Below are 13,106 nucleotides of genomic sequence, written 5' to 3'. Positions count from 1 at the left end.
GGATTGAACCTGGGTCGGCTGTGTGCAAGGAAAACGCCCTATCTGCTGTATTATCTCTGGTGCCATTACTTTTATTTTTTTTAATTCCTTCTCTATACCTTCCTACTCTAATCTGCACTTTCCTGGTGCTGATCACTTTTTATCCTTTATTCTTTTTTTTACTGAACGTGTTTCCTGCTGCTGACTGGGAGTTCCCTGGACAGAGATGGGTAAACCCACACACGCAGCCGCTCACCTCGTACTCGGGGTCCACTCTCTGTCGGAATTAGGGTAAGATGCCGACTGAGGGTACGTCGGGTCAGGGGAAAGGTCTTTCTCAGAAGCATCATCTTGGAATGGAGGTTTATCGTTAGAAAGGGTTCTGGAGGGAAAAAAAATGAAGAAGATTACAAGTCCAAGAATTATTAGTGACTGACTCACAAGAAAGCAAGTTTCCACTTCCCTCGATTACCATTAAGTGCTCTTCAGGTAACCCTGACCCTCTGGAAAACCACCCAGGTAGAGCCCAGGCTGTGGAAGGGGAAAAGTGAGTTGAAGACACATATAAAAGTGTTTTGCGTATACGCCCTTTGGGTGATTACGAACTTTAAACATTGGGGTAGGAAAGACAGTAGAGGGGCTAAGGCGCTCCCCCTAGCATGCAGCCCACCCTAGCACTGTGTACGGTCCCCAACACACCACCAGGGGTCACTCTAGAGCACAGAGCCAGGACAGGCAGAGCACTCCTGGGTGTGACCCAACACCCTCACCCTACCAAAAAAATAATAATAATAAAACAAAAAAAAAAACAGAAATTCAGAACTGCCTCAGTGGCTGGGGATGTGACTCAGTGTAGAGTTCACATTTTACATGTGTGAGGCCCTAAATTCAATCCCTGGCCCCCCCCCCCACACACACACACACATACACAGGACACGCTTTGGGACCAGGAAGATGATTCAAGGAGCTGCACACACACACACACACACACACACACACACACACACACACACACACACACACACACACACACACGACACACTTTGGGGCCAGGAAGATGACTCAAGGAGCTAAACACAGGACTTGGATGTGGAAGGCCAGGGTTCGCCTCAAGAACTTAATGACCGCCTGGGACACCCCTGGGTGTGCCCTAAGGACAAAGAACACTGCCAACACCAAAAAAGAAGCCACTGGCCCCGCTGGGACCCAGCCCTCCACGTGGCCCCCTCTCACCTCGCAGTGCCCAGCGGCTCGGGGCCCTCGTCAGAGCTCATCTCTATGGGAAACATGTCCTCGTCCTCCGACACGTCCATGCTGTCTTCTCTCTTCAGGCTGTCCAGCTGCGACTTCCTCCGCCGTTTCCTTCTCTTCTTCACCAGCGAGCCCCCGGAAGGGGTATCGCTGGGAGGCAGATCCTGGGCTGACAAGCTGGGGTCCAGGCCCCTCGTCCTGTCCATGGAGTTCCGTTTCAGCTGGCACTCCATCAGAGAGGCTCCTTCCGACAGGATGGGGGAGGTGGCCAGGTGCATGGGGATCAGCTCCTGCGGGAGGGGAAACGGGCTTGTGAGCTGGGGGCCGGGATCACAGAGCTGGCCGGCACGCGTGAAGGAGCCGGGGGGGGGGGGGGGGTGGTAAGCCCCGAATCCCACAACCTGCTGGTGACCGGTGGAAAGGCACCTGAGTTCCGGGCAGCGGTCACACAACGTATCACATGGCAAAAGCAAAGTTTCCATGTGGGCCAGCAATTCGGCTCCAGCCACATACCCAAGACAAAAATGCTCGAGCACTGGGGCAAGAGCGATAGCACAGCGGGTAGGGCATTTGCCTTGCACATGGCCAACCCAGGTTCTATCCTCGGCATCCCATGTGGTCCCCTGAGCACCGCCAGGAGTGAATCCTGAGTGCAGGGCCAGGAGGAACCCCTGAGCATCGCTGGATATGACCAAATAGCAAAAAAATAAAATAAAATAAAATAAATCTCATGCACACAACTTCGTGTACACAAAGGTCTGGAGCAGCTGTTTTCCACAACAGCCAAAAGGCAGAACCCCCCTAGCGCCCATCAGCCTATGGGACAGACCGGACACGGGGGACTCCATTCAGCCCCCCACAACCGCAACAGCAACTACACCCACTGGGCCACACACCACGGGTCATTCAGAGACGCACAGGAAAGTGAGTCTCCGCGCTGGGCTCACGAGGGCAGGAAGACGGGGGCAGGGGAGGCGATGACTAAAGGGCAGAGTTTCTTTCAGAAACTGTGCTGATGGTTGGGGGCGAGGGAGACAGCCCAAGGCACTCAGCACAGGCGTATACGGGGGAGGCCTGGGTTCGAGTCCCAGCATTACGGGATCCTCCCCACTCCGAGCACTGCCAGAGAAGCCCCAGAGCCCTGCCAGGTATGGCCCAAAACTGAAAAATAAATAAATAAAATGAATACAAGTTTTGCTGCCTGCATCTTATTTGTACCAGGGCAAACCTCTGTGCTGTACACCAGAAGTGGATGACCGATGGTCCCAAAATTACATGACTGAAGCTGTGAACATTTCTGAAATAATAGTTTTTTTTTTAAATGGTCACTCACTGGGGCTGGAGCAATAGCACAGTGGGTAGGGTGTTTGCCTTGCACGCGGCCGACCAAGGTTCAATTCCCAGCATCCCATAGGGTCCCCTGAGCACTGCCAGGGGTAATTCCTGAGTGCAGAGCCAGGAGTAACTCCTATGCATTGCCAGTGTGACCCGAAAAGAAAAAAAAAAAAAGGTCACTCACTACATACAATCAGGCGGTCCATAGCTATGGACCAAACATGATGGGTGCTTAGTACCTGTATTGCAAACCTAACACCCGAGAGAGAGAGAGAAAGAGGGAATGTGCCTGCCACAGAGGCAGGGAGTGGGAAGGGGTGGGGGAGGCGGGAGGGATACTGGGAACATTGGGGGTGGAGAATGGGCACTGGGGGAGGGATGGGTCCTCGAACAGTGTATGACTGAAAATGCAATCATGAAAGTTTTGTAAGTCTGTAACAAAAAATTAAAAATAAAACATAATATTTTTAATAAATAAATAAATAAATGCAATCAGAACAGTCGGGATGCGTGAGCTGACAAGCCTGGATATTCGATCGGTTCGGACAATGGTCCAGGCCGGCCACTGAGATGTGGTTTCCGTCTCCCTGGACACGGGCACGCTGAGACAGGCAGGGCTGCCCGGTCTTGTGTGGCCAGGGCACACGCCCAGCCCTGTGTGTGACCACACGCCCAGGACAGGGAGGCCGCCGACATCCTCGACCGCCACCGTCCACACGGCCGGGTGCCCGCTCCCCTTCCCCCCACACTCCCACGGCCCCCGGGGCCCCCGGCTGCGGCCCACGCCACCCGCCTCACCTGGTCGTTATCAGTCTCCTGAACAAAAAAGGCTTCTCCGTTGTCTCCCAGCTTCATGTGCAAATCCACAGACTCCCCGTTGATCTCAATGTCCACCTGAAGGGACGGCCAACGGTTACTAAGAGAGCAGGGACCCGACACCACCACGTCTTCTGCCCGAGCTTTGCGTCACCTCCCCCGGGGGGCACCTCAGGGTCCCCCACCCCAGCCAGTCACCTCCTGGCTGGGCACGATCCCACCCGCCACCCTTCCCCCCGCCCTCAGCAAGTCACGGGCTACTTACTGCCCACACGACCGTGGCCCCAGGCCTAGACTCCCAACACACTCATGACCACCAGCACCAGAGGGGACGCTGGGTGACCTCGGGGGCCATACCCCCCCGGGCCCTGTCTCTGGAGCTCCCCCATCACACAGGACCCTCATCATGGCGTCACTCGGCCTGTCCCAGCTGAGACCGTGGCCCCCAGGGAGGAGACCCGAATGGGCGCGTGTGGGGCCCGGTCTGAATCCTGGAGCCCCGACACTCCGAGGCGCCACGAGCAGTGAGCCCAGGCGGGCGACTGTCTAGACTGGCGAGGCTCCAACTTGCCCCCAGCACGGCCCCTCCTGCTCCTGCCGTCGGTCAGCCCCGACCCAGACCCTCGAGGAACGACCCGCGGGGGGGCCCCCGGCCACTCAGGAGACTCCCACGGAGACGCCGTCCGTCGGGGGAGCGGAAGAGCCAGGCATGAGGCTGTCTAGGGGCGGCCCAGCTCTCCCTCCCCCCCACGCCCTCCTCCCCCCACAGCCGGCGCCCCGCCACTTACCACCTTCTCCCGGGAGCGCAGCACCCCCATCTTCCCGAAGCGCACGTGGAAGGGCGAGCACTGGAGGCTCCCGTTGGGCTGGCGGACGACGATGATGTCGATGCATCCGGAGAGCGTGGCGGGGTTCAGGCCCTTGTACAGCTCCTTCACGGTGACAAACACCTGGCCCGCGAGCTGCCCCACGTAGTTCATGGTCTGCGCCTGGGAAGCACCGAGCGGCCCGTGAAACGTGGGGAAGGCCACGGGCAGGGGAACCCCCCTCCCAGCTTGGCAGTTTATGACGGGGGACGGGGGGATGCCAGGACAGGCCTGACGCCCCCCCCCACACACACACCCCTCGGCTGGGACCCTGCGGGCTCCCCAGCACCCACCCCCGCTGCCCACCTTGCCCTCTCTCTCTCTCTCTCTCTCTCTCTCTCTCTCTCTCTCTCCCCGAGGCCTAATCTCCCACAGGCCCCTCCGAGCTGACGCCCCTCCCCCTCAACGCCCAGTGATTCTGCTGCCTGTGTCTTGCTCGGTCAAAGCGGTGGGGTGTAGCCCGTGTGTTCATGGCTGGATCTGGAGGGTATCGCCCCGAGGGCAGTCAGCCAGAGGGACCGGGGCAGAGCTGTCCCAGAGAATCACAGTAAGGAAACGGCACCCAAAGGCCACAGGACCTGACAACTGGTCTATAGAACTGAGCTGGGGGGGAAGTACAGGATCCTGGGCAGCCTGGGACCACAGTGGGGTAGGGAGGTGGGCTCTCTTGGGGAGGGTGTGGTATTGGAACAATGCACCCATCAAACCCTACCAGTAACAGTATGGTGAATCACAGTGCTTAAAATGAAAATATATATATATATATATATGTATATATACATATATCACTATCACTGTCATCCCGTTGCTCATCAATTTGCTCGAGCGGGCACCAGTAACATCTCCATGTGAGATTTGCTACTGTTTTTGGCATATCAAATACGCCAGGGGAGCTTGCCAGGCTCTTCCATTTGGGCAAGATACTCTCGGTAGCTTGCCAGGCTCTCCGAGAGAGATGGAGGAATCGAACCCAGGTCGGCCGCGTGCAAGGCGAATGCCCTATCCGCTGTGCTATCACTCCATATATATATATATATATATATATATATATATATATATATATATATATATATATATATATATATATATATATACATATACACACACACACACACACACATATATGAAACTTTTAAAGTTAAATAGAATTTTCTAAAAAGCTGGGCCGGAGTCACAGTAGGACACTTGCCTTGCACCTGGGTTCAATCCCCAACATCCCTGAGCACCACCATGAGTAATCACTGAGTAGCCCTTGCCCCTTGAGTGTCACTAGGTGTGGCCCTGCCACCAGTGCAAGACAGAGACCTTGATTTATCCCTCCCCGGATCCCGCCAACTGTGCCAACAGTTCACACTATTAGTCTATTAGTCGGGAGAGAAAACCAAAAGACACCAACAGATGCCTCTGATTTGGTGGCGCTTTCTCCACCCTGGTCCCCGCCCGCTGCCTGCCCGAGTCTCTCCGCCGCCCCCAGGGGACACCCGTGCTCTGGAGAGCAGAGCGCAGGCCCAGCTGGTCAGCTGAGCTCCTCTGGGCAAAGAGCCAGGACGTCCACTCAGCACAGGGCCCGCTGCTGGGGACTCAGACACAGACCCAGTGCCCGTGCCCAGAAGACGTGCAGCGGCTTGCCGAGGACGGAGAGGCAAGTGGGCCGGGGCAGCAGGTGGCAGCTTGGCGGAGTGTTTGCTCGGCGGTTTTCTGATTACCAGGGGCCACTCCCGGTGGTTATGTGCCCGGCAGTATGGTATGGGCCTGAGGGCTCAGGACTGAGGGTGCTGGGGGTCACCGGGGTCCCAGCGGGCCATGCCACAGCGAGGGGCACGGTGCCAAAGGTGCCAGGGAGAGAACTCTGGGCCTCCGGAGTTCTCATGCCTCCGCTTGAGCTAAACCCCCAGGAAGCTGCTTTGCTGTTTCGAGTGGCAGTTACGGAAAGCTCAGACGAAGGGAAGAAGCAAGTGCAACACGGCGTGGGGGTGGGGGGTGGGGAAAGGGTGCAGAAGACAAGAAGATGCTTCCGGGAAAGGTGCTCAGCCCCGCGAGGAGACTCAGACACTGGAAGCCCTGGAGGGCTGAGGCCCTGGATTCAGGCCCTGGATTCAGGAAGGCCACGATGAAGCCCATGTTCCACGACGTAGGAAAGATGATGCATAGATGGGCCAGAAAGAACCAGAAGGCAGGAAGAGGAAGGGGTGGCTGCTGACAGGGACAAGGAGGCAGGGACGGCAGCCGTGGGGACCCTAGTAGCAGGAGGGAGCAGGTGCTGTGTCCACCTGGCCCACCCTGCCCACGACCCTCCCATAAAGCTCTCCCCCGGGTCATGCCCCTGCCCGGCACCGTGCCAGGGAGTGGGCTGGACTGTCCTGCCCTTACCCCGCAGGGGGCCGGTCCTGTCCCCGGCTCCTCGTCTGACACACGACACTGCTCCCGTGTGCCCACAAGCTCCCACACGCCAACATGTCGGACAATTCAACTGCCAGTGGGTGCCCAGGCCTCAGCCCTGCTCGGGTCCACCCACCAGGGACACCCACCCGGGCCCCGTCTGTGGTTCCAAGCACCCAGCTGACCCCTGCTTACAGCCACCTCTGTTCCTTTCTCACTGAGGCATGTCAGTCCCGGGCCACGGACAGAGCCGGGTCCTTTCAAATTAAACCCCCCCCCCGCACCAAAAAAAAAGGGCTCCCACTTGGAAGTGTCCCCTTTAACCTGTATGAAGTGACTGGAAGGGACCGCCACGTCCCTTTCACAGATGAGGACCTGGCTGAGGCCTGGGAGCTCTGGTGCCAATACTATGCAGGGGATAAGGGCAGGGGGCAGGGGGCGGGGGCTAAGGGCGACTGTTGACTCCACTCTCCTTCCCAGTAGCAGACCAGCGACCTAGGAAATAACCTTAAAGAGCCCGGGAAAGGGCCGGAGAGAGACAAACGGGAGGGCCCTTGCATAGGGGGAGATGGTGGCACCGCAAATAGTGCCCTGAGCCCTGCCACCAGGGATCCCTCATCTCCACGGACTCCAGCCCCCCAGCCCCAGGAGAGCTCTCAGCAGCCTCTGGAGCAAGACAGACAGGGGCGGCACCCCGACTGCAGGCTCGCCTCCCGCCCCCAAGAAGGAAGCCAGCTGGCCTCCAGGAATGCACTGGAGACAGCCCCCTGCCTCCCTCCAGGGCTCCCCCAAACCCCGCCGGTAGTGGAGAGGGTGGCTTAGGGGTGCAGGTTTGACTAAGTTCAGCCCAGAGCGGGGAGGGGCCAACTCCCCAGACAGTGCGGAATATGAAAGGGAGGAAGAAGAACTCGGGAACCCTGGCAGGGGAGGACACCCAGCGGCCTGAGGTGGCTCAGTGAAAGTGAGCATGGCCCTCCACGGCCGGCTCTTTGCTCGGCAAGAAAGGGAACCCTCGAACTCCTCAGCCGGGCACAGGCAGCAGAGCAGCCCTTCTGGGGGCAGAGACAGTGCCGCGGGAGGAGCTTGCCGCGCACACAGCCAACCCGGGTTCCGTGTCCAGCATCCCATATGGCCCTCTCAGCCCACCAGGAACAGAATCCTCACCAGGTGAGGCCCAGAAGCAAACTGAAAAACAAGGCCTTCTCAGTGACAGTCGGGAATGATCACTCTGGATAAGGGCTGTGCTGGAAACGGGTAAGGGAACAAATACGACCACCACTCAGATTGCAAAGCCCAAAAGGAGAGGGAGGGGGAGGAGGAGAGGAGGGGAGAGAGAGAGAGAGAGAGAGAGAGAGAGAGAGAGAGAGAGAGAGAGAGAGAGAGAGAAGGAAAGCGCCTGCCATAGAAACAGGCTGGGGGAGGGTTTGGGGGCAGGATGGAAACAGCAAGGATGGATGTTGGAATGGTCTATGACTGAAACTGAAACCCACGGACCATAAACAGAGGAGGGAGAGAAGGAGGAGGAAGAAGGAAAAAAGGAAGAAAGAAGGAAGAAGGAGGAGGAGGAGGAAGAGAGGAGAAGGAGGAGGAAATGAAGGAGGAGGAGGAGGAAGAGGAGGAGAAGGAGGAGAAGGAGAAGAAGGAGAAGGAGGAGGAAGAGGAGGAGGAAAAGGAGAAGAAGGAGAAGAAGGAGGAGGAAGAGGAGGAGGAAAAGGAGAAGGAGAAGAAGGAGGAAGAAGAAGAGGAAGAGAAAAGAAGAAGAAAGAAGATGATGACGACAGAGATGAAGAAAAGGAGGAGGAGGAGGAAGAGAAAAGAAAGAGGAGGAGGAGGAGGAGGAGGAGGAGGAACAAGCAGTCCTTCTGCTGGACCCCCTCCCTAGACGGGATCTCAGGTTCACCCGATTCTTACAGTCACCTTAGCTGCCCCGGGGCCCCTCACAGGAGAAGACCCCAGGAGAAGTCAATGTCCCATGAGGTGAACACCTAAGTTCACAGTCGGGCCAACAGACCTTAATCGGGGTCTTTGGGTTCTGAAGCCCCCTCTTGGGGGTCTGTCAAGCAGGAGCCCCCAGCGTAGGAAGCCGAGCCCGGCTGGGGGTATGAAAATGTAAACAGCCCCTCTCCAGTCCCCACGGTGCCCCCTCAGCTGTGCTCTTCACCCAGGACACACGGCCACCTCCCCACCCCACACCGCTGGGGACCACCACCAATAACACAGCCCCAGAGAAAGTGGAAGGGCCCCCGGGGCCTCATTCTTGATCCGGAAGCTAGGTTCTTCACAGGATGTCTTCTCCCCACCCTGTTTCTCATCTGGGGGATGAGGAAAGACACTGGCCTTGAAGACCTGACGCCACGGCACTGGCTGGGCAGAGGCAAGGGACGCTCTCCCCAGCTCTCAGCCACCACAGGGCATCTCGAATCCCAGCCCACGGGCTCTGTCCTCTGGTCCTCGTAAGCAGAGCATCCCTCCTGTGACCAGGGGCATATCCCAGGGCATGTCACCGAGTCCAAGAGTGTCATGGCCAGCAGACCCAGACCCCTTCACTATTCCAACACCCGCCCTGGGGCAAGGACGTGACTTAATGGCCGCCCAGGTCAGAGATGGAGCCAGGGATCAGTCCTTCCCATCTGCCCAATCCCCTGTTCTTCCCATCGCACGGACCACGTGGACCACCCCGTGTTACTTTTCTGACCAGAAATAATCAGAGTATCATTAGCTCCCCGCTCTGCCGAATATTTCATTCACAAACCCAGAACTAGCTGTCTGAAGGAAGACACACGGGAGAGAAAGAGCAGCTCCATAATTCTTAACCACTGAGCGCGTGACCAAGATCCCCAGACTCTTACGGAGTCAGGGATGGGCGATCCCCAGCATCCCCTGGTTCTTCTAGGCACCATGAACTGCCTCTGGTGCCATGTAAGCTCATTCACTGGCCATGATTCAGAGACTTATAAATAAATCTCGAAAGAGATCAACAAGCTGCAGAGATGCTTCTGGACGCCAAAGTCACCATCCAGGTCAAAATTTAACCCCAGCTGTATCACCCCATTCAAAATTTGAGAATCCCTGGAGCGACATCTCAAACTCTATACCACTGATATTCCAGGAGTAACACGCTACGTTGGATGGGATGTAAAGGAGAAGGCAACCAATCTCGATTAAGCAAATATTCGCACACAAGGCTCAACCTGTAACAACACATCAGTAATCTCTTATGCAAGGGCTCAATGGCGCCAGGTGAAATACAACAATCTTCACACACTTTCTCCTAAGGAATTATTTTTTTGATCATTTTTAGCGAAAATTAATAAATAGCAACCAACCATAGAGGGGAATATATTTCATAGATGTATGTGCATATAATATATATGTGCATATATATACATATATATAAGCACACAAGGCTCAATCTTCAACAACATGTTAGAAATCTCTTATAGAAAGGTTTAATGGCCCCTGGGTGAAATACAACCATCTTCACACACTTTCCTCTAAGGTAACTTTTTTGGATCACCTTCAGCCGTTAATTCATAACAAACAATACAAAATGAATTTCAGTTCTGCTGTGGGGCAGGGGTTGGGATTCAGGATGGAAACATCCCAACATGGTGGTGAAAAGGTGCTAGGATGGTGGGATCGGTGTTTGAATGTTAAATATAATCAAATATTGTGAACTACTTTATGAAAATAAAATTTTGAAAAATGGTACCACAGCTACCATAGGAAATAGCGTGGTGGTCTCTGAAGAAATTAAAAATAAAATTACCATCACATAATCTAGCAATTCCACTTCTGTGCAGAGACCCAAAAGAAAGGAGAATGAGGGCTCGGGGAGGTTATTATCTGCACATTACCTTCACAGCAGGGTTATTCATGACACCCAAAAGAAAAAGGAAATCACCAAGAACACAGCAAAGGAGGATGGATAAACAAAATGAGGGACACGTGGGCAGTGGAATACGACTCAGTCTGGAAACAAGGAAAGGACTGGGATGGGAGACAGTACAGGAGATAAGGCACTTGCCTTGCACATAGTTAACCTGGGTTCAGACCAACGCCCTCCCCCAACACACACACACACACACACACACACACACACGCATGCATGCATGCATGCATGCACACACACACCCCTGAATTGCATATAGTACCCCCAAGCCCCGCCAGGGCTGATCCCGGAGCAAAGAGCCAGGAGTAAGCTTTGAGACCAACAAACAATAAAGGAAGAGGGGCTGGAACGGTAGTTCAGTGAGTACAGCATTTGCCTTGCATGCAGCCAACTCAGGTTCGATCCCCACCATCCCATATGGTCCCCTGAGCACTGCCAGGAGTAACTGCTGAGCACAGAGCCAGGAGTAACCCCTGAGAATCGCTGGGTGTGACTTAAAAAGCAAAACTAAATAAATCAATTAAACTTTTAAAATAAAGGAAGAGAATTCTGACACAGGCTACGACACAGATGAACCTCGAGGACGACGCTAAGCGAAGTGAGCCAGACACGGACGGGCCCACACTGCATGAGCTGAGCAGGGACCAGGTCTGGAAAGAGACAGCGGGACAGTGCGCAGGATTAGGGCACGGGGGGCTGAGGGGGTCGAGAGCTCCAGGTCTGCGGGGCGAAGAGAGTTCTGGAGATACGCAGCACTGGCAACTGGCGACCCTGTGCGTGCCCTCATAATCCACGACTGGACCAGCACAGGGGGCTCGGGGAGACTCCCCTGGGGTGTACACTGGGCATCCCGGGGCCCCGGGTGCCAGTCTCAAGCACGCGGGCATAGCCCAAGCCGGTGAGGGCCCGGCACTAAACCAAAAGTGAAGACTGACTTTGACCTAGCAAGTCTCTGACCCCTTCTTCCTTCCCTTTCCTGAATGCAAGGGCAGGGGGAGGAGACAGCTGGCATGGCCGGGGTGGATTCTGAGAGAAACCTGCTTTGGCTACAAGATCTCAGAAGAAGAGAGCTCAGGGGCTGGGGAGTTTGGAGCCAGTGACTTTCCTGGAGGGGCAGGGGGCTGTCTCCCCTCCCAGCTGCCTCTCTGCGGCGTCTTTCCCCACACATGAACGCCAGGCAAATTCTTCAAGAATATAGACTTCAAGGGCTGGAGCGATAGCACAGCAGGTAGGGCGTCTGTCTTGCACGCGGCCAACCCGGGTTCGATTCCCAGCATCCCATAGGGTCCCCTGAGCACCGCCAGGGGTGATTCCTGCGTGCAGAGCCAGGACTAGCCCCTGTGCCGTACCAGATTTGACCCAAAAAAAGCAAAAAAAAAAGAATATAGACATATAGACTTCAACTCCTCCACTTGGGTTTGAAGTTAAAGGCAGAGGGGAAAGGTGGGTTTGGGGTTTGGAGCGATAGCACAGTGGGTAGGGCTTGCACTCGGCTGACCCGGGTTCGATTCCCAGCATCCCATGTGGTCCCCTGAGCACTGCCAGGGGTAATTCCTGAGTGCAGAGCCAGGAGTAACCCCTGTGCATCGCCGGATGTGACCCAAAAAAGAAAAAAGGCGGGCTTGGGTTAACTGAAGACAGACGGGCCCAGGCCCATGGGCTGGGAGTACCAAGCTCCCCAACACTCGCCTCCGCTCCCTGCGGTCACAGCACTTCCACTTCCAGAGGCTCGTGATGGGCGGGGAGGGGACTATTTGTCCCAGCAGAGCAAACAGCTGGGAGTCCCTCTACAGAACCGACGGTCAGCAAACCTTAGCTGAGCACTGTATGTGCATGGGAGGGGCGGGGAGGGTGTGCAGTGTGGGGCAGCACCCCCGTGGATTTCCACCTCTCTGGGTATTCTTCCCTCAGTGAGACCCACACTAGTTAACACATAGTTCATCACATAAAGACCCTGGGGGTCCACTGACACCATCAGTAATAAACAGCCCGTTCAGCTTGGAGAGCCTGATTTGTTCCAAGGCAATCAGGGGGGTTGGATTATTTTGGGCCCGCCTCTCCGCTGTCAATCCAGGAGTCGGCTCTTCCGCTCACTTATTATGCCGATGGTCAAAAACGATTTCAGTGCCTGGTCTAGTCCTTGCAGCCAGCATGCTCCCAGGGGCATTTAGCCAGGAAAGAAAGTGCCTCCCCCTTCAATAGGGCAGGCCTGCTCCCTTGAAGAGAAATAGGGTGGTCGCAGCCTCTAGCCACAAGCTACGACCAGTTCCTCTTCTCTGAGAGCAGGGGCGTCCATCAGGACTCGGGGCTCCCCAGGCACCCCCATCTGCATCCCCCACTGTCTCCTCAGCTCCTCGCCTGGACACCTGGCTCACAAATGAGGCCAAAGCGACCCCTCATCTGCAGAGCCTCTCCTCCTCCTCCTCTCCCTGACAGCCCCTCCCGCCCAGGCCAGCTTTCTGGTGGAGATGTCCACTGCCCACTGTCAGGCACTGGACGGACTCCCGTCCACCCCCACTGATCTGCTCTCCTTGCTCAAGTCTGGGCACCAGCCCCTCCCCAGGGAGCCTGGGAAACATTTATATCCA

The 13,106-nt window shown here is 55.9% G+C and overlaps 1 protein-coding gene across 7 annotated transcripts in view; it reads right to left on the bottom strand.

Annotated features, from left to right (window-relative positions):
- Positions 1 to 13,106, bottom strand: part of LPIN1 (lipin 1) — a 158,187-nt gene that overhangs the window by 52,467 nt on the left and 92,614 nt on the right. For all 7 annotated transcript variants that reach the window (XM_055120998.1, XM_055121000.1, XM_055120999.1 and 4 more), the window contains 4 exons: positions 4,170 to 4,370; positions 3,364 to 3,459; positions 1,213 to 1,520; positions 236 to 361 (listed from right to left, as the gene is read on the bottom strand). In XM_055120998.1, the coding sequence (XP_054976973.1) occupies positions 236 to 361; positions 1,213 to 1,520; positions 3,364 to 3,459; positions 4,170 to 4,370 (731 nt within the window). The remainder of the gene's footprint in view (positions 1 to 235; positions 362 to 1,212; positions 1,521 to 3,363; positions 3,460 to 4,169; positions 4,371 to 13,106) is intronic.

Source organism: Sorex araneus, chromosome X (genome assembly GCF_027595985.1).
Source record: "Sorex araneus isolate mSorAra2 chromosome X, mSorAra2.pri, whole genome shotgun sequence".
Taxonomy (NCBI): domain Eukaryota; kingdom Metazoa; phylum Chordata; class Mammalia; order Eulipotyphla; family Soricidae; genus Sorex; species Sorex araneus.
The sequence above is the reverse complement of the archived record's forward strand: the minus strand, read 5'-3'. Positions and strand labels throughout refer to the sequence as shown.